The sequence below is a fragment of the Ovis aries genome, chromosome 14 (assembly GCF_016772045.2).
Source record: "Ovis aries strain OAR_USU_Benz2616 breed Rambouillet chromosome 14, ARS-UI_Ramb_v3.0, whole genome shotgun sequence".
NCBI lineage: Eukaryota > Metazoa > Chordata > Mammalia > Artiodactyla > Bovidae > Ovis > Ovis aries.
In genome coordinates, this window is record NC_056067.1 from 50,119,773 (window position 1) to 50,146,018 (window position 26,246).

Consider the following 26,246-nt stretch of genomic DNA (forward strand, 5'->3'; position numbering starts at 1 on the left):
CAGTAAAGTGATTCATGTACATGTTAGCTATTTTTTTAATTCATTTCCCATTTAGATAATTACAGAACATGAAGCAGAGTTCGCTGTGTTATACATAAGGTCTTTGTTGGTTATTTAGCCTATTTTTTATTTGGCCCCTCTTAGTTCCCCAGCAAGGGACTGAACGTGTGCCTGAGAGGGTAACAGGCAGGAAGGCCAGAGGTTCCCAAGCAGCAGGAGGAAATAAATGGCAAGTGGCAGACGTCCTGCCTTGAGCTAACCAATGTTTTTCTTGTGGAAATGTTTTTTAAACTATGTATTTGCTTTAGAATTTGCCTTTCTTCAAAATGGTTCCACCCAAGACTAACTTTTTTTCTTTTCTCAAACCTTGGGCTGATAATGGCTCAACAAACCAGTATTCCTATCAATTATTTTATGGCTGGGGGAGAGGTCTGGTGAAACTCCCTCAGCCTTGAGGTGTCTCTCTTATCTGATTAATAGCTTTCTAACACACATAAAAACTTGCTTGCTAAAAACTAGCAAGGGGGCACCCTTTCTGTTCCCATCTGATGTTGGCGTCAGAAGCTTTCCCTATCTCTATATTTTAATGAGACTTGGTTATACAAAAAGTTCCCCAAGTAGTCAAGCCTCATCTCTGACCCCAGATTGAAATCCTCTCCTCCAGAGGTCACAAATCCCGGTGAAACACACAGCTCAAAGCAGCAACCTTTTATGCCATCAATAGTGGAAGCAGTCGTAACCACTGGACCACCAAGGAACTCCGTCTGTTTTAAATATAGCAGAATGTGCATGTCAATCCCAAACTCCCAGGCTATCTCCTCTCCTTCCCCCAGTAGCCATAGGTTTTTCTCTAAGTCTGAGTTTTGAAGTTCATTTGTATCATTTAAAAAAAATTCTACATATAAGTGATATCATATTTTTCTCTATCAGACTTACTTCACTTAATATGATAATCTCCCGGTCAATCCATGCTGTTGCAAATGGCATTACTTCATTCTTTTTCATGGCTGAGTAGTATTCCACTATGTATCACATATACCCCCTACATCTTTGTTATCCATTCATCTTGTTGATGGCATTTAGGCCATGGATTTCTAATGTCTCATTTCCCACTGCCACGGAGCTCAGTAGTGCAGTTGAGCCAAAGGCAGGAACGAACCAACCCCCAAATCCTGTCTTTGTGAGTTTATCTCTGGGAACACTCCAGATGCCAAGGCTCTTATCAGTCTGGATCCAGTCTAGAGAGAAAAGCCACACAGTAATTTGAACAGGTAAAGTTTAATATAGAGAATCAATGACTGTAACAGCAAAGTGAAGTAAGGAGGGGATTCACTGGTAAGGGGCCCTGGGAGTTACTGGAAATCCACCTTCAGGGGTATGGTGGAGGGGCATTCACCGAGAGACACCTCAGTGGAGGCTGTCTTCTGCGGGGGGGTGGGGGCGGGTGGAGGGCGCCAGGGGAAGCTGCTGACCACCTGATTCACCTCAGCAGATACGGGGAGCCCTGCACCACCATGCGCTGCATGGCAGCTGAGCAAGCACCTTTGAGCTGAGCCAGAAAGCAAAAGCCTTTCCTCCCTTGAGGAACATCTCTCGGCTGCCCTCTACTGGCAACCCTTATCAGGCCAGTTAGCAAAGAATACTTCAAAGGCCCAGATCAATTTTCAGAGCAAACAACGTTGAATTTGGAGCTGAGCGTCAGTAACTCAATAAGGGGAACGCTGTGGGACTCCCCGCGGGTAGTGGGTATGGACCAGGGATATTGCAGCCTGCAGTGAGCCGAGTCGTCCCACACAGGGAAGAACTAGCCCTGTAGAATGCCAGTAGTGCCCGCTGGCAGGAAACAGGAGCACATGCAAGTGGGATAATCCGACTTCTAACAGAAGTCAAGAGAAGTCTCTTGCCAGAGAAGTGGGCTCGGTGCGGGGCAATCACAAGGGAGAGTGCAGCTCCCCGGGGCTACTTGCAGCCAGGACCCTTACCTCCCCCAGGCTGGAGAAGGGGGCTCCCGAAACTGGGAAGGAGAGAAGCATGTGAAGAGGGCTACCTGACAAGCTGAGGAGCTGGGAGCTTCAGGCTGGGTGCAGCCAGCGAGTACCCCGGCAGCGGAGAACAAATGTCCCAAGCTCAGGCTCTCCTCCCCTCAGCCCAGCCCGACCTCCCGAGTTGAGTGAGCCCAACAGGGCCAGAAGGATGAGCTGTTGGGCGCTTAGCACAGCCTGGCCGAGACCCTGCTTGATGGGGAGGGGCTGAAGGCTAGGCGGGGATGGGGCTGCCGGCTGCATCTGGGGACTGCTCCTCTGGCCCCACCTTGAGGCCCTGTGCCCAGTCAGCCCCCAGAACCTCACAGTGGGGCAGCATCTCCTCCACCAAGATCTGAGTGAGGCCCGGGTTGGACACGGCAGGAAGGTCGGAGATATCCAGCCTGCGGAGGTTCCTGAGAGGAGGCAAGATGGGGGGGTCACATGTAAGGATGGCATCTCTGTGTGTGAGTGTGGGGGGGGTGTACCTGCCTCCACGCTGACCTCCAGCTTTCGAATAAAATCTTTGCTCAAGTACATGAGACCCACTGTGTTCATTACAAACTGCACACCTCTGGCTCCTGCTGTCCCACAACAGTGTAAATATCTTGTAATTTCATTAATACAAAAAGGCAGGAAGACTAAGAGTCTTCCCACCCTCCCAGAGGTTCACTGCGCAGCTCATCTATGCTGACCCACCACCAGCTCTAGGTCTGTCCAGGAGGCAGGGATGGGGGCACTGCCCTCCCCTGGTCTGGGGCCCAGCCTGAGTTGAGGTCTCACTGGAGGTGGTGGAGGCAGGCGAGGCCCCGTTCAGAGATGCGGGGGCAGCCGGCCAGCGAGAGCTCCTGCAGCGAGTCGGCCAGGTGGTAGAGACGGCCGAGACACCAGTCATCCACGTGGGGACAGCGCTGCAGCGATAGGGACTGGAGCTCCTTCAGGGCCACTGCAGGGGGCAGAGGGCAGATGGCACTGACGGCCCTTCTGGAGCCCACCACGAAAGGGCAGAGCCTGGCCCATCTCCACCTCATCCCACCCCACTCACAGAGGTTGTCCAGGCCTTGGTAGTTGATGGCACAACCACTGGCATCCACAGCCTCCACGGGCACCTCCTGGAGCTTCCGGAACTCAAGAGAGGAAAGGCCCTGCTCATTTGCCCGCATCCACTCCCTGTCCCGAAACCTGGGAGAGAGGGAGTGTCAGCAGGGTCCCTCAACCTTCCAACCTCTTAACACTCCTAGCACCGTATCAGAGAACCTGCTGCACTCACTAAACACCAGGCCCTGCGCTAAGGGTTTTACATGTCTGGTCTCATTGGGTCCCCTGACAACCCCATCAAAGATGGAGTGTTTGGCCATTTTACATACCTGGAAGTTGAGGGTTGAAGAGATTATAGATATTAACATGAGAAAAAAGAGCTATGAGACAAGAATTGTTGGAGATGGGTGAATGTTGAGATATTTACAGACAGGTACACCATTTCTAAGGAAGGTGCTGGAGGAAGTGCTCAAAACAAGTGAAAATCTCAATCAGAACCAAGAGGAAGGCTATGTGAATTGTGTTTTCAAAAAAGAAGGAAAACAAAGGGGAAAAACAAGAGGCGGCGGAGGGGGAAGGAAGAAAGAAAAGACGCACCAGCGCTGACCTAGCACACATGCTACGTTGGCCTGTGACCCATGACAAGTGTCCAGACTGCAAAGTGTCTCTGAATCTTTCAGCACACCTTGTAGGTTACACATGACCACCATCCCATTTTACAGATGACAACACTGAAGCTCAGGAACAAGGCCCCAGCCACATGGCCAGGAGGGGGCAGAGACCAGGGTGTGCACGGAAGCCAGTCGGACTGACATGAGCCCATCCGGATGAGCCCCAGGCTTAGAAAGTGGCTCTCCCGCCTCTCCCCCCTCCCCCCATTCTGACACCTTTGCCCTCATACTTGACTGCGCCTCCCTGCTTCAAGACGAAATAGGCCCCTGCGACGTAGGGGCCGTATCGCTCCTCGATGTAGGTGAAGGACCTGCCGGGAGAAGAGTAGCCGAGGGTGAGCCTTGAAGCACCACACCCCTTGCCAGGCCCAGGTGCTGCTGAGAGGGTCACAGTCCACAGCACAGGACTGAGATACGCAGGCACTCTGAGTCAGATGGCTAATATTTACTGAGGGCCTCTGAAGTGCTGGGCACTGGGGGACAGTTGTGACCAAGGCGGATCACTGTCCCTGCCCCTGCAGAGTTATTTCACAGGGGAAACAGACAACCGCCAAGTTAGGAACAAACCGCGGAGTAGCAATTCCGTGATGAAGTTGATACGGAGGGAGCAGACTAGGGGTGGCTCGGGTCGGGATGGCGGATGGAGGTAGTGATTTGGTTTGCGTGTTGGAGGAGGCAAAACTGGAGAGATTTGAATGAGAGAGGGACTGCAGAGGTCAGGGTCAGAGTCTGCCAGGCCAAGGGAAAAGCCAGTTGCAAAGGCTCAGAGGCTCGAATTAAGGTGAACAAATGGCAATAAGGATGCCAGGCTGGCAGAGGTGAGTGGGCGTCCCTGGTAGAGGTCTCAAAGCTCAGTAAGGGGGCAGATTTTCGGCCTTGGAGTTTGGCTTTTATTCTAGTTGCAGTCGGAAACCATAAGAGGATTTTAAGCAAAACGGTAATGTTATTCATCTTCCTTTCTTACGAGTCCTCTGGCTGCTGTGTAGACTGTAACAGGGCCCAAAAGTGACCAGATAGGAGACAACTGCAGTCATCCAACCATAAAATAAAAGGGCTCCAACCAGGCTACGGACAGTTAGAAGGTGACCATTGGTCAAATTTAGGATATTCTGGTGTTTTATTGATGGACTGGATGTGGAGGAAAGGGACGCAAAGACAGGAATCAGGGATAACTCCTTAGAATGTGGTCTGAACAACGGATGGGCCACTGACTGGGATGAGGAAGGCTTAGGGGTGAGAAGGCTGTTTTAGGGGGAAACCAAGGTTTGCTGTTAGCCATGTGAGGTCTGAAGCGCCAGCTAGACCTCCAAGAGGAGACAGTGGGCAATGGATTGCCTCTATGAGCTGGAGGGTTTGGGAAGCATGTGGGCTGGAGATGAAGAGGCACGTGGGCATGGCTTGCACTGGAAGCCCTAGGGCTTCCTGGAGTGGCAAGGGCAGCGCGGGCAGACCGGGGAGGCCTGGACAGCAGGGCTGGGCAGGTCAGTGGGTTCTCACCGATTTTTCTTTTGCACCTTCAACACCTGCTTCCGGAGAAGGTACTCCCTCACAGCCTCCACGTCATAGAAGTGGTCAGTCAGGAACTGGAGTAGCGTCCTCCCCTTCCTCTGACTGCCCTCCGGGTCCACTGCCTTGCTCAGGCCACGGATGCCGCTGGTACCCCTGTTCCATACCGGGGCCACTAGCCGCAGGGACTGGGGAGGAAAGGGGAGGAGGAGCTGAGCCCAGAGCCTCCTGAGAGACACACAGGCAGATTCCCCCGTTTCTCCTCCCAAATCTTCCCTCCTCAATGCTTCCCGCTCATTTCTCTTCTAGGACCTTCCAGTTCTTTGGAATCTGCAAAATTTCCCCAGGCTTTCCCCAATCAATCTTCAGTTCTCTTTGGGACTTCCCTGGTGGTCCAGTGATTAAGAATCTGCCTGCCATCGCAGGGGACGTGGGTTCGATCCCTGGTTTGGGAAGCTCCCACATGCTGGGGAGCAACTAAGCCCACGTGCCTCAACTACTGAGCCTACTTGACCTAGAGCCTGTGCTCCGCAACAAGAGAAGCCACTGCAATGAGAAACCAGTGCGCCACAGCTAAAGTAGCCCCTGCCTGTCACAACTGGAGGAAGCTTGCACGCAGCAACCAAGACCTAGCGCTGTCAAAAAAGTTTATCTTCGATTTGGCCCAAGGGTCTTCTGGTTTTCCTAAAGTCTCCCCCTGACTTCCCCCAAGCCCTTAGCTTCTTACCAAACCTCTATTATCTGAACTCTTAATGTACTACAAATTCTCCCCTTAATTTTATCCACTTCCCACCAGAGTTTTCTTAAATAAGGCATTCCTTTCCCCAAAATATAACAATTAAAAAACATTTTTTTTAATTTTTGGTTATGCTGAGTCTTTGTTGCCGTGCACGCTTTCTCTAGTTGCTGTGATGGGGGGCTACTCTTCCATTTCAGTGAGCAGGCTTCTGATGCTGTGACTTCTGTTGCTGAGAAATGGGGTCTAGGGTGCTTTACCACTGAGCCACCAAGGAAGCTCCCAAATATAATCTTAATTTCTCGCCAAACCATCCTTAACTTACCTCTTGAAGCTCCCAAACTCTCTTCAAGTTCCCCTCCAAAGTTTTCTCTTAACCTGCTTCAGTTTCTCTTTTTGCTTTAACCAAATTCTCCCAATAGTTTTGCCTACATACTTATTTTCCTTAAACTTCCTTTTAAGCTCCCAACCTTAATTTTCCTAGGTCCATTCCTTGATTTTGCCGAATTCTTCCTAAATTCTTTCCACAATATTGCAAATTCTCCCCTCAATTTCCCCTAGATCGTTTCCCTTGGAATTCCCAAATTCACCTCTTGGCTTTTCCATCAAAATTCCTAACTATTCCATGAGTTTCCCTCACCTACTCTTGGACCTCACACCTCAGTTTTTCTGCCAATTTCTTCCAAACCCTCATCCTTTGCAGGCCCCACTGTCGTCCGTTCCCAGACTCCCAGCGCCCGTCGGATCCCTCCCTCTGATTGGTCTGGCGCACTTTCTCAGTCGGCACGCCCTGCTTCCCCATTGGTTTCTCTCCTTCGCTGCCTGTGACCCGCACCGCTCCTTCCCGGCTCCCGACGACCACACCGCGCCCAGAGTGAGGCTTAGCGGGAGGGACCCCCTGCTCCTTCTCGCTCCTTGTCCGCTGGGCGCCGAGAGAGGTCCTGAAGGCAGAGACAGCGGAGCGGACACTAATTTAGGGGACTCGAAAAGCTTCGGTCACCTACCGCCCTGGGCGCCGCCATCTTGCTAGGATTGTGTAACCGGAAGGGGCTCATCTTACCCAACCCGCCGGGTCTCTTATGACCACGCCCCCTCCGTCTTCCAGCCCTCCTCTTAAAGGGCTTCCGTGGTGGCTCAGCTGATGAAGGATCTGCCTACAATACGGCAAACTCGGGTCGATCCCTGGGTCGGCGAGATCCCCTGGAGAAGGGAATGACAACCCACTCTAGTATGCTTGCCTGGAGAATTCCATAACAGAGAAGCTTGGAGGGCTATTGTCTTTACCGTCCACGGAGGCCCTAAGAGTTGGACATGACTGAGCAAATAACATTTTTTAAAATTTTTTATTGAAGGATAATTGCTTTACAAAATTTTGTTGTTTTCTGTCAAACTTCAACATGAATCAACCATAGGTATACATGTATCCCCTCCCTTTTGAACCTCCCTCAAATCTCCCTCCCCATCCCACCCATCCAAGTTGATACAGAGCCCCTGTTTGAGTTTCCTGAGCCATACTACAAATTCCCCGTTGGTTATTTATTTTACATATAGTAATATAAATTTACACGTTACTCTTTCCATACATCTCACCCTCTCCTCCCCTCTCCCCATGTCCATACGTCTATTCTCTATGTCTGTTTCTCCATTGCTGCCCTGTAAATAAATTCTTCAGAACCATTTCTCCATATGTGCCCTGGAATAAGATATTTATCTTTCTCTTTCTGACTCACTTCACTCTGTATAATAGGTTCTAGGTTCATCCACCTCATTAGAACTGACTTAAATTTGTTCCTTTTTATGGCTGAGTAACATTCCATTGTGTATATGTACCACAACTTCTTTATCCATTCATCTGTTGATGGGCATCTAGGTGCTTCCATGTTCTAGCTATTGCAAATATTACTGCAATGAACAATGGAATACATGTGTCTTTTTCAACCCTGGTTTCCTCAGGGTATATGCCTAGGAGTGGGACTACTGGGTCATATGGTGGTTTTTATTCCTAGTTTTTAAAGGAATCACCATACTGTCTTCAGTGGCTGTATCAATTCACATGCCCACCAACAGTGCAAGAGGGTTTCCTTTTCTCCACACCCTCTCCAGCATTTATTGTTCATAGACTTTTTGATGATGGCCGTTCTGACCAGTGTGAGGTGATGTCTCATTGTGGTTTTGATTGCATTTCTCTAATAATGAGCGATGTTGAGCATCTTTTCATGTGTTTGTTAGCCATCTGCATGTCTTCTTCGGAGACCTTAGGTCTTTTTCCCACTTTTTCAAATACCACTACTTAAAGGAGCACATGCTTATTACTCTTCTTGGGTTTAGCAGTCTGTTGGACCTCCCTTTCCAACGGGCGTTAAAATGGGATCCAGCAGTCTTTCCCTTAGAAGAAGGCTGTTGGAGTACCTTCCTTCCCTCTGACTGTGCTCACAGTCCCTGTGAGCTTTCCTGTTCCTCTAGGTCTAACCAGCTGTTAATGCTTCCCTAGAACAGAAAAAGATGCGCTGAGAAACTCCACATATTTATTTTTTAATTATTATTTTTAAAAATATTTATTTATTTTTGGCTGTACTGGGTCTTCGTTGCTGAGGGTGGGCTTTCTCTAGTTGTGGAGAGCGTGGGCTGCTCTAGTTTCCATACTCGGGCTTCTCATTTATCATTTCGGGTCCCATTTTGGATTCTCTTGTTGTGGTCATGGGCTCTAGGGCAAGCTGCTGCTGCTGCTAAGTCACTTCAGTCATGTCCGACTCTGTGCGACCCCATAGACGGTAGCCCACTAGGCTCCCCCGTCCCTGGGATTCTCCAGGAAAGAACACTGGATGGGATTGCCATTTCCTTCTCCAATGCATGAAAGTGAAAGCGAAGTCGCTCAGTCGTGTCCAACTCCCGGCAACCCCATGGACTGCAGCCTACCAGGCTCCTCCGTCCATGGGATTTGCCAGGCAAGAGTACTGGAGTGGGTCTTAAAATGCTAAAGCTCTCTAATTTAAGAACTCCAGCTCCATGTGTCAGTGTGATAACAGCAGGGAAGAGCATGGACTTAAACTTCAGCTAGACCTGTCTTTATGGGGCTTCCCTGGTAGCTCAGCTGGTAAAGAATCTGCCTGCAATGTAGGAGACCCTGGTTCGATTCTTGGGTAGGGAAGATTCCCCTGGAGAAGGGATAGACTACCAACTCCAGTATTCTTGGGCTACCCTGGTAGCTTGTAAGAATCTGCCAGCAATGCAGGAGACCTGGGTTCAATCCCTGGGTTGGAAAGATTTCCTAGAGGAGGAAACGGCAACCCACTCCAGTATGCTTTCCTGGAGAATCCCCATGGACAGAGGAGCCTGGAGGGCTAGAGTCCATGGGGTTGCAAAGAGTCACAAGACTGAATGACTAAGCATAACAGAGACCTGTCCTTAATTCTGCCCCTGCCAGTTCCTACATCTCTTGGAGCCCCTGTTTTGCCATGTGTAAAATGAGACAATGCCTGAAAGATATGAGCCCAGGATTAGCCCAGGTAAATATCACTTCTTGGAGATTGTTCCTGGGTGTAGGGTAAACCTTGACGGTTGTTTTGTTTTGTTTGCTTTTTTCTTTTTTGTAATGCAATTGCTTGACTTAAGCTTTGATTGTCAGAGGCATCCATTTCAGAGGTATCTGCTTCCAAGGTGCCTTTCTCAAATAAACACATTACCAGCCACAGGACTGGGTGAAGAGCCAGCCCACCTTCTCCCACTGAGGCCCTTTGTTTTAGAGCTCCTGCTAAGTAGCTTCAGTCGTGTCCGACTCTGTGCAACCCCAGGGATGGCAGCCCACCAGGTTCCCCCTTCCCTAGGATCCTCCAGGCAAGAACATTGGAGTGGGTTGCCATTTCCTTCTCCAATGTTTAGAGCTCTTGGTTGACATGGATAACTTTAGATCATTTGGGTTGCTTGCTTTTTTCTCTTCTTACACTTCATTTATTTTTCCACACTTTATTTTCATTTGATTTTTAAATTAATTAATTTGGCAGTGCCAGATCTTAGTTGCGGCACTTAAGATCTTTAGTTATGGCCTGTAGTATCTAGTTCCCTGACCAGAGATCGAACCCAGGCTGCCTGCATTGGGAGCGCAGAGTCTTAGCCACTGGACCACCTGGGAAGTCCCCTGTCTTCCCACACTTTAAATTCATGCTCTTCTGTTTTGAATTCACCAGTGAGGAGTGAAACCCTAGGTGCCCATTCTTGACACCAATAAAAGCAGAACCCCAGGTTTGCCCCCCACCCCTCCGCACTGCCCCCCACCCCCCATCTATACCAGAGACCTCACTGAGTGGCTCCAGCTGTGCTATGTAATTTCTAGGTCTCGTAAATAATAAATCTCTATGTTTTTTCCCTCAAAGTTTCCTGATGGTTATTGCTGAAGGGCATCTTGCATTCATAATAAAAACTCCAAGGGCCAGTCCAACCACAAACACTGCTTTATTGATAGCCTGAGGCCAGCAAAAACACTGGGGATTTAGAAAAGACAGAGGAACCAGAGATCAAATACCAACATCCACTGGATCACAGAAAAAGCAAGAGAATTCCAAACAAACATCTACTTCTGTTTCATTGACTATGCTAAAGCCTTTGACTGCAGAGATCACAACAAACTATGGGAAATTCTTAAAGAGGTGGGAATACCAGACCACCTTACCTGCCTCCTGAGAAAGCTGTATGTGGGTTAGAAGCAAGTTATAACCAGACATGCAACAATGGACTGGTTCACAATTGGGAAAGGAATGCATCAGGGCTGTATATGGGCACCCTGCTTATTTAACTTCTATGCAGAGTACATCATGTGAAATGCCAGGCTGGATGAAGCTCAAGCTGGAGTCAAGATTGCCGGGAGAAATATCAACCACCTCAGAAATGCAGATGATATAACCTTCATGGCAGAAAGCGAAGAATTAAACAGCCTCTTGATGAGGGTGAAAGAGGAGAGTGAAAAACCTGGCTTAAAACTCAACATTCCAAAAATGAAGATCATGGCGTCCAGTCTCATCACTTCATGGCAAATAGATAGGGAAAAAATGGAAATAGTGGCAGATTTTATTTTCTTGGGCTCCAAAGTCACTGCAGATGGTGACTGCAGCCATGAAATTACAAGATGCTTGCTCCTTGGAAGAAAAGCCGCAACAAACCTGACCGAGTATTAAAAATCAGACACATCGCTTTGCTGACAAAGGTCTGTTTAGTCAAAGCTACGGTTTTTCCAGTGGTCATGTATGATTGTGGGAGCTGGACCATAAGGAAGGCTGAGTACTGAAGAAATGATACTTTTGAATTATGGTGCTAGAGAAGACTCTTGAGAGTCCCTTGGACAGCAAGGAGATCAAACCAGTCAATCCTAAAGGAAATCAACCCTGAATGTTCATTGGAAGGACTGATGCTGAAGCTGAAGCTCCAATACTTTGGCCACCTGATGTGAAGAGCCGACTCACTGGAAAAGACCCTGATGTTGGGAAAGACTGAGGGCAGCAGGAGAAGGGGGCAACAGAGGATGAGATGGTTGGATAGCATCACCGACTCAATGGACTCTGGAAGATAGCGAAGGACAGGGAATCCTGGTGTGCTGCAGTCCACGCGATTGCAGAGTCAGACACGATTTAGCAACTGAATAGCAACAATAAACCTGTGAAGCAAAACAATGCCACGGTTAAGAGCCCAAGCTCCGAAGTCAAGCACATCCTGCTTAAGTGGCAGGCCAGCCACCTCCTAGCTGTGACCTTGAGAAAGGCCTTTTGCCACTTTGCAAAGTCTCACTTCCCTCAGCTCCCTCTCTCTCTCTTCCTCAGTTCAGTTCAGTAGCTCAGTTGTGTCCGACTCTTTGTGACCCCATAAACTGCACCACGCCAGGACTCCCTGTCCATCACCAACTCCTGGGGTTTACCCAAACCCTTGTCCATCGAGTCGATGATGCCATCCAGCCATCTCATCCTCTGTCACCCCCTTTTCCTCCTGCCCTCAATCTTTCCCAGCATCAGGGTCTTTTCAAATGAGTCAGCTCTTTGCATCAGGTGGCCAAAGTATTGGAGTTTCAGCTTCAACATCAGTCCTTCCAATGAACACTCAGGATTGATTTCCCTTAGGATGGACTGGTTGGATCTCCTTGCAGTCCAAGGGACTCTCAAGAGTCTACTCCAACACCACAGTTCAAAAGCACCAATTCTTCAGTGCTCAGCTTTCTTTATAGTCCAACTCTCACATCCATACATGACTACTGGAAAAACCATAGCCTTGACTAGATGGACCTTTGTTTGCAAAGTAATGTCTCTGCTTTTTAATATACTGTCTAGGTTGGTAATAACTTTCCTTCCAAGGAGTAAGCGTCTTTTAATTTCATGGCTGCAGTCACCATCTGCAGTGATTTTGGGGCCCAGAAAAATAAAGTCAGCCACTGTTTCCACTGTTTCCCCATCTATTTGCCGTGAAGTGATGGGACCAGATGCCATGATCTTTGTTTTCTGAATGTTGAACTTTAAGCCAATTTTTTCACTCTCCTCTTTCACTTTCATCAAGAGGCAAGAGCCTCTTCTTCACTTTCTGCCAAAAGGGTGGTGTCATCTGCATATCTGAGGTTATTGATATTTCACTTTGCTCCAAACTCACTGGCTCCCTCTCTGTTTCTGAACACAGTGGGCCCATCAACCTCAGGGCCTTTGCACTAGCTGGTTCTTCTTCTGGGAATGCTCTCCCCGAGTATATCCAGATGGCTCCCACTCTCATCCCATCTAGGTCTTTGCTCAAAGACGCTCCTTCTCAGGGCAGCCTCTCCTCACTTATTTAAAACTACCACCCCCTCTGCCTAGCATTTCCTTTGTCCTCTCTCTGCTCTATTTTTGACCGCAGCACTCATCACCATCTGATACACCATATATTTTCCATTTGTAGTTTTACATTTTAAGTATAGTTGATCTGCAGTGTTGTATTGGTTTCTACTGTACGGCAAGGGGATTCAGTTATATATATATATATGTATGTCTATGTATAAATACCTGGCTTCCCAGGTGGCCCAGATGGTAGAGAATCCACCTACAATGCAGAAGATCTGGGTTATCCCTGAGTCAAGAAGATCCCCTGGAGAAGGAAATGGAAACCCACTCCAGCATTCTGGCCTGGAGAATTCCATGGACAGAGGGGTCTGGAGCACTACAGTCCACGGGATTGCAAAGATTGTGAGTGACTAACCAGCTGGCACTAGTGGTAAAGAACCCACATGCCAATGAAGGAGACATAAGAGACACAGTTTTGACCTCTGGGCGGGGAACTTCCCCTGGAGGAGGGTATGGCAACCCAGTCCAGTATTCTGCCTGGAGAATCCCATGGACGGAGGAGTCTTGTGGGCTTCAGTCCAAAGGGTTGCGAAGAGTCAGACACGACTGAAGCAACTTAGCATGCACACACACACGTATATATTTTTTCATGTTCTTTCCCATTATGGTTTATCACAGAATATTGAATATAGTTTCTTGTGCTATACACTAGGATCTTGTTTATTTTATATATAGTAGTTTGATATGGCACATCTTTTGCCTTTTACTTAGTATTTGTTTCCAAACATACAGGAATGTAGACGCTTCGAGGGCAGTGTAAACTCTTTGTCAGTTTTATCCACAGCTACTGTGTTAGGTGTATAATTTGTTAAGTACATGAGTAAATGAATAAATAAAACTGACACAGAGGAATAACTGGACAAGCAAAATGTGGTATATCCATACGGCGAATGTTGTTCAGCCTTATAAAGGAAGGAAATTATACTCATACTGTACCATAGAGGAACCTTGAGGACATTATGGTAAGTGAAGTAAAAGGTGAAAGTGAAAGTCACTCAGCTGTGTCCGACTCTCTGCGACCCCATGGACTACACGGGTCATGGAATTCTCCAGGCCAGAATACCAGAGTGGGTTGCCATGCCCTCGTCCAGGGGATCCTCCCAACCCAGGGATCGAATCCCAGGCCTCCCGCATAGCAGGCGGATTCTTTTCCAGCTGGGCCACCAGGGAGGCCCTAAGTGAGGTAAGCCAGCCACAGGAGGACAAATGCTGAGCGGTTCCCCGTATATCAGGCACCCCGAGCAGCCAGATTCACAGCGACAGGAAGTGGAGAGGCGGTTGCCAGGGCCTGGGGGGAATGGAGGATGGGGAGTTGTGTTTTAACGGATACATTTTTGCAAGATGAACACCTTTGCAGATGCAGGTGGTGACGGGTGCACCAACATGAATGTATTTGAAGCCACTGAACTGCACTCTTAAAAACGGTTAATTTTATGTTACACCACTTCCAAGTGGTAAATTTTATGGTATGCATATTTTACCACAGTTAAAAATAAATGAATCAATAATTAAAAACAAATCTGATAGGGGGCTCATGATATCTACTTCACAGGCTTGTTGTAAAGCTTCAGTAAGACGGTCCCTGTGAGCAGCAGATAAATACAGGTTGTGGTTCTCATGGCTGGAGAATTCTAAACTGTAGTGGCTCTGTGATGAGAGAAACAGCATAGCACGGTGATGTGGGTCTTGGCAAGTCCTGGCTTTCCCACCTACCAGCTGGCGACCACTGGGGCTCAGTTTCCTCCACCGTAACATGGAGATAACAGTACCTACACTTGAGGTCATGGGAGGATGGAATGACTTAATAACTGTAAAATGTTTACAACATTGTCTGGCATAGAGGGAGTGGTTAACAAAGGCCAGCTATTCTGGTTGTTTGAAGAGCTCATGATTCCAACATTTATTTATGGTAAATATTATAAAAATAAATATTATTTCTTTGTTTCTCTAGCCCCTAAATTCACCCTCCACCCCCAGATAACTGGGCTGTAAAATCGTTTAAACTAGACCTTATAATTTATTGCTACACGCAAATTGCTTTGAGAGTGCAGGAGGCGCTATTAGTAACTGAGCCAGGGACTTCCCTGGCGGTCCAGTGGCTGGGACTCCAGGCTCCCAGTGCAGGGGGCACGGGTTCCATCCCTGGTTGGGGAACCGAGATCCCACACGGCACGGCCAAAAAAGTGAATGAATTAATTCAAAGAGTAATTAAGCCAGGACGAGAGGCAGTTAACCGGACTATCCCCAGGCCACCCCGGGCAAGAGTCATCTTTGTATAACTCATCCCTCCATAGAAGGCAGCAGAGAGCAAGTCTCTCGGCTGATGTTACCAAACGGGGCTCACTGGTTCACCCACCCGCCAAGCTTTCTTTGCATCATCAGTTTACTCAAGGACTGAGAGTTAAGCCAAAGACAGGTGGAAGCACGTGAGCCCTCTCCCCGGTACAGGCTGTGGCTCAGAGGCAAGAACTCGGGTGGGAACCCAGCCCTGGGGCCCAGCCCCTGCTGGGTCTGGGTGTTGGCTGGGAGTTAGAGAAAAGGATTACCAGGGCCCTGCCTCTGTCTGCACGTGCCTCAGAGGAGATGGCACTCTGAGGACATACAGGTGTGTAGCGAGTGGGATTCTTTAAAAATATGTCAGACCACGTTCCCGCCTCTGCTCAAAAACCTTCCACAGGTTCCATCTCTTTCAAGGAATAAGCCAAAGTCCTCTGCCATCAAACCTGTCACCTCTCCCATAACTGGCAAGCTCACTCATCCTGTCAGCCACACTGGCCACCTCGTTGCTTTTCTGAACTCCAGGCACATTCCTGCCCAAGGGCCTTTGCACTGGCTCTTCCCAGGGCCTGAAACTCTTCATTGGGATATCTGCATCAGTGCTTTCTCATTTCCTTCAAATTTCTCTTCCAAAGTCCCCTTCTTAGCAGGATCTTCCAAATCACCAAGTTGAAAACCACAGATGGCCCCATCCACTACTCCTGCCCCTCTAATTTATTCTCCCACAGCTTTTTACATCACCTTCAAACATTCCATGTTGCTGTCGTTCAGTCACTAAGTCATGGCCGACTCTTTGTGACTACATGGACTGCAGCATGCCAGGGTTCTATGTCTTCCACTATCTCCTGGAGTTTGCTCAAATTCATGTCCATTGACTCAGTGATGCTATCTAACCATCTCATCCTCTGTCATCCCTTTCTTTTGCCTTCAATCTTTTCCAGAATCAGGGTCTTTTCTAATGAGTCAGATCTTCGCATCAGGTGGTCAAAGCATTGGAGCTTCAGCTTCAGCATCAGTCCTTCCAATGAATATTCAGGGTTGATTGCCCTTAGGATTGACTGGTTTGATCTCCTTGCAGTCCAAGGGACTCTCAAGAGTCTTCTCTAGCACCACAATTCGAAAGCATCCCATACCATTTAGTTATTTCTTGCCTCTTAATTATTATCTATCCCCTCTCCCTCCCTCAACACACATAAATGTCAACTCCGCAAATGTAAGTACTTTTCCTGTTTGTTCGCTGTGGTATTCTCAGCACCTAGCACAGAGCCTAGAATGTAGTAGATGTTTGATAAATAATTTGTTGAATGGTCTGTTAGGCAGGTATTTTTATTACCCCACTTTACAGGTGAGGAAATGTGAAGAAACACTGGACTGGAAGGAACACAAGCTGGAATCAAGATTGCCAGGAGAAATATCAATAACCTCAGATATGCAGATGACAACACCCTTACGGCAGAAAGTGAAGAGGAGCTAAAAAGCCTCTTGATGAAAGTGAAAGAGGAGAGTGAAAAAGTTGGCTTAAAGCTCAACATTCAGAAAACGAAGATCATGGCATCCGGTCCCATCACTTCATGGAGAAATAGATAGGGAAACAGTGGAAACAGTGTCAGACTTTATTTTTGGGGGCTCCAAAATGACTGCAGATGGTGACTGCAGCCATGAAATTAAAAGACGCTTACTCTTTGGAAGAAAAGTTATGATCAACCTAGATAGCATATTGAAAAGCAGAGACATTACTTTGCCGACTAAGGTCCGTCTAGTCAAGGCTATGGCTTTTCCAGTAGTCATGTATGGATGTGAGAGTTGGACTGTGAAGAAGGCTGAGCGCCGAAGAATTGATGCTTTTGAACTGTGGTGTTGGAGAAGACTCTTGAGAGTCCCTTGGACTGCAAGGAGATCCAACCAGTCCATTCTGAAGGAGATCAACCCTGGGATTTCTTTGGAAAGAATGATGCTAAAGCTGAAACTCCAGCACTTTGGCCACCTCATGCAAAGAGTTGACTCATTGGAAAAGACTCTGACGCTGGGAGGGATTGGGGGCAGGAGGAGAAGGGGACGACCGAGGATGAGATGGCTGGATGGCATCGCGGACTCGATGGACGTGAGTCTGAGTGAACTCCGGGAGATGGTGATGGACAGGGAGGCCTGGCGTGTTGCGATTCATGGGGTCGCAAAGAGTCGGACACGACTGAGTGACTGAACTGAACTGACTGAAGATCATCCTTGGGTCTGCATCCTTTTGTCTTTCAGTAGCAGCCCATGGAATCAGGCAATCACTTCTCTTTTAAAAACAAGAATTTTATTTGTTTATGTTTGGCTGTGCTGGGTCTTTGTTCCTGGGCAGGTCTTTGTTACTGTTTCTCTAGTTGCAGCGAGAGGAGGCTACTCTCCAGTAGAGGTGCTCGGGCTTCTCATTGCGGTGGCTTCTCTTGTTGCAGAGCACAGACTCTAGGGAGCATGGGCTTCAGTAGCTGCAGCCCGGAGGCTCCGTGGTTGTGGCTTCTGGGCTCTAGAGCACAGGCTCAATAGTTGTGGCACATGGGCTTAGCTGCTCCTTGGCACATGGGATCTTCCCGGACTAGGGCTTGAAGCTGTGTCGCCTGCGTTGGCAGGCAGAGTCTACCACTGAGCCACTGGGGAAGCCCAGGTGATGGCTTCTTTTATTGAACTGAAGTTGATTTATGGTTTGTGTTAGTTTCAGCTGTACAGAAAAGTGAAAGCAGTAGCTTCTTCAGTGAATGCATGTGACCCAAGAGTTTGCTCCTAGGGACTGCTCCTTCAGTGACACTCTCTGGGGAGGCTGGAGACCCAGGTAGAACAGTATACACTGCCACAAACAGAAAAACTGAAAAATCATGTTGATGTTTGGCAGAAATCAAACCAATGTTGTAAAGCAATTATCCTTCAGTTAAAAACAAATACATTTTTTAAAAAAGAGCAAACTAAAAAAAAAAAACCTCGAAACAATCCACATCAATATGGGAATGAGTGAATACATTATGGTGTCTCAACAATAGAAGCCACACAAACATTAAGAAGACTTAGAACTCTGCTTGCTGCAAAGGCACAATAACCGAGACGGGTGGCGGAAGAAAGGCCACGATGGGAGGCCAAGAGTGCCTAGTTTTGTAAACCGTCTACGTACATTCATATCTATGTGTGCGTTTCAACAAACAAAATTTGAAGGATGTGTAAGAAATCCTTAGCCATGCTTGTCACTAAGTTTATAGCTTGTGATCTAGGAATAGGATGGGGAGGAGGACTTTATTTTCATTTTATTATTAATTCATAATTAATTAATTAGACCATGTCTCATGGCTTGCAGAATCTTAGTTTCCAGACCAGGGACTCCAGAACCTGGGCCCTGGCGGTGAAGGTGCCAAGTCCTTACCACAGGGCTGCCAGGGGGACTGCCATACTTTCACTTTATATTCTCTCGTTCTGCAGGATTGATTTTTTATTAAGTGTTTGCTTTCTCCTCATAGCTCAGTTGGTAAAGAGTCCTCCTGCAATGCAGGAGACCCCGGTTCAATCTGCTGGACTGAAGATCTGCTGGAGAAGGGATAGACTACCCACTCAAGTATTTTGGGTTTCCCTTGTGGCTCAGCTGGTAAAGAATCTGCCTGCAATGCGGGAGACTTGGATTCGATCCCTGGGTTAGGATCCTTGGGATCCTTGGAGAAGGGAAAGGCTACCCACTCCAGTATTCTTGCCTGGAGAATTCCATGGATGGTATAGGCCATGGGGTCGCAAAGAGTCGGACACGACTGAACGACTTTCACTTTACATGTATAATTAAAAAGTAGTTTAAATAAAATGATTAGCCAGTGTTTACAAAGCTGTCCAATTTTTAGGTAACTCTAACAAAACTGATCAATAACCTCAGATATGCAGATGACAACACCCTTATGGCAGAAAGTGAAGAGGAGCTAAAAAGCCTCTTGATGAAAGTGAAAGAGGAGAGTGAAAACGCTGGCTTAAAGCTCAACATTCAGAAAATGAAGATCATGGCATCCGGTCCCATCACTTCATGGGAAATAGACGGGAAACAGTGGAAACAGTGTCATAATTTATTTCTTTGGGATCCAAAATGACTGCAGATGGTGACTGCAGCCATGAAATTAAAAGACGCTTACTCCTTGGAAGAAAAGTTATGACCAACCTAGATAGTGTATTGAAAAGCAGAGACATTACTTTGCCGACTAAGGTCCGTCTAGTTAAGGCTATGGTTTTTCCTGTGGTCATGTATGGATGTGAGAGTTGGACTGTGAAGAAGGCTGAGCGCCAAAGAATTGATGCTTTTGAACTGTGGTGTTGGAGAAGACTCTTCAGAGTCCCTTGGACTGCAAGGAGATCCAACCAGTCCATTCTGAAGGAAATCAACCCTGGGATTTCTTTGGAAGGAATGATGCTGAAGCTGAAACTCCAGTACTTTGGCCACCTCATGCAAAGAGTTGACTCATTGGAAAAGACTCTGATGCTGGGAGGGATTGGGGGCAGGAGGAGAAGGGGACGACCGAGGATGAGATGGCTGGATGGCATCGCGGACTCAATGGACATGAGTCTGAGTGAACTCCGGGAGATGGTGATGAACAGGGAGGCCTGGCGTGCTGTGATTCATGGTGTCCGACAAAGTGTCGGACACGACTGAGCGGCTGAACTGAACTGAACTGAACAAAACTGATCATTTAAAAAGCATTTTGTATTTTGAATTAAATGTGATGTTTATTTTACCTGGAAGTTGGAGGATTGTGTTTAGTTTTTTTTTTTTTTTAATCATTATTTAGCAAATGGGGAAAAAAAAAAAAAAACCTTTCGAGTGTTTTCCATAGGCTTGGCACAATCTATAGTTCCTGAGTGAGAATTGACCTCAGGATTAACTGTGGCTAAGGTATGTCTGTGCTTTCCATCTACCCTTCTCGCCTGAGCCTGGTCTCCAGCATGTGTTTTCCAAACCAATGAGAAATGGAGTACTTTCTTGCCAAATTGGCAAACAAGGATGTCACAGTGATCAGCGATTCCAGCCCTCCATGTGAAGTTCTGAGCCCTGAGGAGACCCAGGAAGGAGAACAATACCAGTGATCCCACAGCCATTAGGCTGCAGCCACTCCCTATGGTGAACTCCGGGAAACTCAGGATGTGAATAAACACAAAATACTGGCTCCGGATAGGGGAGATGCATATTAAAGGAATTATTTCAGTCAGCCCAGACTCTTGCATTTTCCCAGTTCAGTTCAGTTCAGTCGCTCAGTCGTGTCTGACTCTTTGCGACCCCATGAATCGCAGCACGCCAGGCCTCCCTGTCCATCACAATCTCCCGGAGTTCACTCAGACTCACGTCCATCGAGTCTGTGATGCCATCCAGCCATCTCATCCTCGGTCATCCCCTTCTCCTGCCCCCAATCCCATACATAGAAAAGCACTAAATTGCTTAACTTCAGATATCTGGTTTCCTTTAATTAACAATAATCTGTTACTGTTCAGGCTACCTTCCCTTTGCTGTAAAACTTCTATATCAGCTGGCTCTTCCCCTCACTTCCTAGGAGCAATTCTCTGGGTTACTTGACATGCTGTCTGTTGGGCTTAAGTACTAAAAATTTCTGCCAAATAAAACATAACTCTCAACTTTTAGCTTGTGTCTATACAACTTTTTAGGTTGTGTCACAACTTTTAGGTTGTGCTTAAGTTGACACCAGCAATCACAAAATCATTGGCTAGTGTTAAAGAGGGAGGTGCAGAGAGAGAAGGGATTCTCCCTGGAGTCACACAGCAGCCCCTGGCCTGGACAAAGTCATTGACACTGACCTGCAGAGAAGGGCAGAAAGGCGGGGCTCTTCTGAAAAGCTCCGTTGGCATCCAGAAACCTCTCGGGCTGGAAGGAAGAGGGATCCTGGAACTGGTCAGAATTGTGGAGAATGGAGTGGAGCAATGGGAACACCGTGGTGCCCTGTGAAGGGAGTCTGTCCAGATGTTCATGGCTGCCATACCCAGGAAGGCAACCAGAGGTGGGGCTTCTCACATGTTGACCCCAAACCCCCAGTCTACTCAGCCCTGGGGAACAGCAGGGTGGGGAGACTGCGGACTTTGGGGTCTGTGGAGCCCAAAACCAAGGTCACAGGTGCAAGGCCTTGCACCAAGACCATAGATGTGGAGTCCTGCCCCAAGCTTATCAGAGATGACGAACCCCATTGTAATGGTTGCCAAAAGCCCTCCTGATCCTTACCAGCCAGCTTCCTGACTCCATATTAGGTAAAGTGCCCACCCCTGTTCTCATCCTATAGGGCCCTAACCAATCACCTAATGCCACCCTTCCAGCAGGAGTTTTCTTTATCTTGAGGCTATAAAAACTGGCTAATAGCCCATGAAAGGCATCGATTCTTCCCTTGAGCTGACCCAGTGTTCTAAGAGTTGGGTCTCCCTGTCTTTCAGAAAAATGGTCTGCTGTGCTTGCAGTGTTCGCATTATCTCTGTTCTTTGTCCTTAATAAACTCACTCCTTTCTGAAATGCTCCGTGTCTAGACAGTCTTTTCCAACCTGCCATCAGATTGCTATAACAAAGTCAGCAGACCTGGGCTCAAATCCTAGCTCTGTCACTTCCCAGCTGGAAGACCCAGCAAGCGACTTCTCCTGAACTTCAGTATCTCCATCTGCAACATGGGCATAAGAATAGCACCTGTTCACAAGAGTCCACAAAATAGTGAGAAATCAGTTGGCACATGCTAAACCTTCAGTAAATGTCAGGTAGGTAAAATAGGGAAAAGGAGTCCAAAATGGCGGTGGCTACAAGACAAGGAAGGGAAAAGCCCGGGAAAATGAAACAAAAGAAGGTCGGAGGATGGAGTGAGGACCTCAGGTAAAACAAACAACACTCCTGGCTGGCCCAATTTACACAGGACAGGCCCAGGGAGAGATAAACATATAAATAGAAGAGCCAAACCTAGGTCTCTCTCCCTCTCTCCCTCTCTTTCTCCCTCTCCCCCTACCCCCCCCCCCCCCCCCCCCCGCCACCACGTGCCCTCACGCCTGGAAGATGGGTTTTCCTGCTATCTTCTAAATAAAATAGAGCTGTAACACTGAGCTGTAACACTGATTTGCCTAAGAGCTATAACATGGTCCATTTGAGACCTGAGAACTATAACACGGTCTGTCCAAGACCTGAGAGCTGTGACATGCCGAGGGGCTTTAATGTCCGTCATTCCAAATCTTTGTTGTGACGAGACCAAGAATCGAGGAACAGACATGACATCGCGTGACATCTATGGTGCCGTGACTTGGATATAACCTGGCTGAAACAACCTCCGCGTGGAAAAGGCCAAGCACAGCCGGAACCCAACTCAGTGAAGCTCCCGCGGTAGACGCGGAACGCCAAGAAAATCCAGCGCAGGGGAAGGCCCATCGAGCTGGAAACCGGGACGGCGGAAAGCCCATGGGGCCCAGTCTCAGATCCCAGAAGACCTCCAGTTAAGGTAGGAGGTCCTCGCTCCTCTGGCTGGAGGGACATGCCTAACGAAATCTTAATTCCTTTACAATCTCTTGTTTCTTGTTTCCTCCAAACTCCCGCGAACAGGCGGGTGGCAGGGGGCACAACTGAGGGACTCTGGAGAGGCTACTCCTCAGCATGTCCCAAAGGCACTATCTGCTGAGCCCCAGTAGCTGTTATACAAGCCGGTGGGGGTTCTTCTGTCCTTTCTCTTCTCTGTCCCAAGGATCAGACCAAAGAAACGGTGAGCACTGTTTTTAGCTAACAGAGATTTAGATATTTATATATTTAGATATTTAGCAAATTTCCCGGCGGGCTATGAAGGGGATTCCTTGGCACATTTTCCCACTGCTTTTTCCTCCTGTCCTTCAGCTCTCTCCGGGGACTCAAGCCCGGCCAAAACTAATAAAGTTCAGGCTCTGAGGTCGCATTACAAAAATTCATTGAGGGTCAAAGTGATAGATAAGAGGTAGACTTGTTAAGATTCACAGAAAAGCCTTGCACTCTACAGGGTACTGGTCATTGAATGCGGCCTGGCTAGGTTTTGTAAGAGGGGTGAATTCATATGTTAATGAGTGGGAGGATCATCCCAGCCTTTGGGGAACCACTCATTCCTCCATTTGTTTCACAGTGCCTTGGAGCTCTCCTGCCACCTCTGGGTGTGTCTGTTGGTTTATAGATTGGAGATTAAGTTTTACTTGAATTTGACTTGTCATCTTAGACCCAATTGATTTTAATTGGTTTACATTATACCCTTGTGCTATGTCATTCTTTCAAAGGTTGCACTCTGCCCTCTTCCCTCCTGTTTCATGCTCTTTTCCTGAGCCCCATCCAGACCCACAAGGTTGCCTCTACAATCTTCTGGAAAGACAACCAGAAAATAGCTGGCCTTGGGAGAGAAATACACTATAATATCCGAACCCCTAATTCTACCCCCCACTGGTCACGCTGGAGACCTTGGGGACGCCCAAACTGCAGTCCGGGGGTCCCAGGAGGTCATCACGCCTTGACCTGCCTAGGGATCTAGTCCTCAAAAGGTTGTCACGCCTCAACCTGCTCGGGGATCCGCCAGTCCCAGGGGTCCCAGGAGGTCATCACGCCTCGACTTGCCCAGGGACCCAATTCTTGGGAGGCCGTCAGGCCTCGGCCTGCCTGGGGATTCGATCTCTAGGAGGCTGTCACACCTCAGCCTGCCTGGGGATCTGCACCCTGACCCGGGGACGCCTGGCTCTCAGGTTGCAACAGTTCTGGGTAGGATAAGCTTCAGAAAGACTCACCCCCTAAGGAAGTCCACCCATGGAAACAGAAAAAAGCCTATTGCTTGTGGGACTGTGCCCAGTCTCAGCAATAACTCAGGAGCCCAATGAGAACCCCATTGCCTTTCTGGAAAGGCTAAAAAAGGCACTCCAAAAGTTTACCAATATGGACTTAGACTCTTATGAGGGACAGGTGATTTTAAACGACAAATTCCTGTCCCAATGTGCATCAGATATCAGAATTAAGTTACAACAGCTACAACAGCAGGACCCCGCTGCCTCTTTAGATGAGATGGTCCAGACAGCCACCAATACCTTTTATAACAAAAAACAGGAAAAGGAGGCCAAGGCCCAAGAGAAGGAGAGAAAAAAAGAGAGAAGGCATGCCAAGATGCTGGCCACCCTCCAGAAAAGCCCTATGGCAAACCCTGAGTCCTTAAAGGACAAGGCACCAGACAAATGCCTGATCTATAGACAGGCGTGTCGTTGGGCCAAAGAGTGTCCAAACCATGACAAGTCTCCTAAAACGGCTTGCCACAAATGCCATCAACTGGGACACTGGGCGGCACTCTGCCCTGGGGACCCAAGAGCCTCAAGGTCAAGCGCCAAGCCTACCCTCACAATGGTTCAAGAGGACTGAAGCGGCCCGCTCCAGCCAGCCCGCCTGTCACAGATAACCATTACGGGGCTGGAGCCAAGGGTGCAACTGGATGTGGCAAGTAGGTCCGAATGTTTCTTGGTTGACACAGGGGCTACCTACTCTGTCTTGATCTCCTACTCCGGACCCTTCTCCTTCCAAACCTGTACCATTTTAGGTGCTACAGGAAAAGCAACTACTAAAAGATTCACCCAAGCACTTCTTTGTTGCTGGGATGAACAAATATTTTCCTACCAGTTTCTAGTCGTCCCTAACTGCCCTACTCCCTTATTGGAAAGAGATATACTCACTAAACTGGGAACCACCCTGGTGATGAAAAGTTTTTCAGCCCCTAGAGCCCTGCAGCTCCTGGTTACTACTGAAGAACCCATTACACCTTCAATAGAGAAGGACCAAAAACTATGGGAAGACAAAATTAACCCCCAGGTGTGGGACCAGGGGATTCTTGGACGAGCCCACCAAGCTGAACCAGTCATCATTGTCCTCCGAGATCCCACTTGGTTTCCTAACCGGAAACAATACCCTCTCAAAAGAGAGGCTCAAGAGGGACTACAGCCTTTAATAAGTAAATTCCTTGCTTGTGGGCTATTGGTCCCCACCAATTTGCCATGTAACACCCCAATCCTCTTAGTAAAGAAAAAAGACAGAACCTGGCGAATGGTTCAAGATCTCTGGATCATAAATGAAGCTGTAGTTCCCCTCCATCCCACGGTACCCAATCCCTATGTAATCTTGGGAGAAATCCTACCCAGTGCCAAGTGGTTTACAGTCTTGGATCTCAAAGATGCATTGTTTTGCATACCACTGGCTAAAGAATCCCAATATCTTTTTGCCTTTGAGTGGGAGGTCCCAAGAGAAAAACACCAACAGATGACTTGGACAGTATTACCTCAGGGGTTCAGAGAGAGCCCCCACCTGTTTGGACAGGCCCTTAGCCAGGATCTCCTAGATCTGGACCTGGGACCTAATGGGAAAATATTACAATATGTAGATGACCTACTAATCTGCTCTCCAGATGAGAAAAGTGCCCGACAACATGCAATTCAGGTTCTAAACTTCTTGGCAGAAAAAAGATATAAAGTCTCCGGCGCTAAGGCACAGATGGTCGAGACAAAGGTCACTTACCTGGGAGTTCAGATTACACACGGGTCCAGGAGGCTGTCCTCTGATCAGGTACAAGGAATCCTCCAGTTGCCCTCCCCCATAACTCGAAAACAATTGCGAGCTTTCCTGGGACTAACTGGATATTGTAGAATCTGAATACCCAACTATGGTCTAATTGCCCAGCCCTTATATGAAAGCTTAAAGGGACGAGATGATTCAATCCCACTGATATGGGGAACTCCTCAAAAGAAGGCAGAGGAGCCCCAGCCTGTAGCTTACTTATCCAAAAAGCTCAATCCAACTACCCGAGGCTGGCCCCTCTGCCTTCGAAATCTTGCAGCTATTGCAATCATGATAGAAGATGATTTAAAACTCTCCTTTGGAGGCAAACTAACTATTTTTACCAGCCACCAGGTAAAACAACTCCTAAATGGGAGAGGCCATTTATGGATGTCTGATCAAAAAATCCTCAGATATCAAGTAATGCTGATGGAAAATCCAGGCCTCACTATATCCCCTTGTGAGGCTCTTAACCCAGCCACCCTCCTGCCTACCCCCGAGGGCTCTCTCCCCTTTCACTGTTGTCTAGAAACCTTGGACCACTGGACAAAACCCCGAGAAGGATTGTCAGAAGATCCTCTGACCAACCCTGAG

General features: G+C 48.0%; 1 protein-coding gene across 2 annotated transcripts; it reads right to left on the reverse strand.

Annotated features, from left to right (window-relative positions):
* Window positions 1-1,262: 1,262 nt before the first annotated feature.
* Window positions 1,263-7,010, reverse strand: DMAC2 (distal membrane arm assembly component 2). 2 transcript variants are annotated; one of them, XM_004015271.5, is made up of 6 exons: window positions 6,977-7,010; window positions 5,228-5,424; window positions 3,961-4,041; window positions 3,067-3,203; window positions 2,805-2,967; window positions 1,263-2,437 (listed from the first exon to the last, which is right to left on the reverse strand). In XM_004015271.5, exons 1-6 carry the CDS (start codon window positions 6,992-6,994, stop codon window positions 2,257-2,259), a joined length of 777 nt encoding a protein of 258 aa, XP_004015320.3. In that variant the 5' UTR covers window positions 6,995-7,010; the 3' UTR covers window positions 1,263-2,256. The 2 variants fall into 2 exon arrangements, with proteins under 2 accessions (XP_004015320.3, XP_027834149.2); XM_027978348.3 differs by lacking the exon at window positions 2,805-2,967 and having other exon boundaries at window positions 3,947-4,041.
* Window positions 7,011-26,246: the final 19,236 nt, after the last annotated feature.

Coding starts and splice junctions, on each gene's coding strand:
- DMAC2 (XM_004015271.5), bottom strand. Junction 4,042..5,227: donor AAGGTGCAAAAGAAAAATCG/GTGAGAACCCAC, acceptor TTCTCCCGGCAG/GTCCTTCACCTACATCGAGG. Junction 2,968..3,066: donor CCAAGGCCTGGACAACCTCT/GTGAGTGGGGTG, acceptor TGCCCCCTGCAG/TGGCCCTGAAGGAGCTCCAG.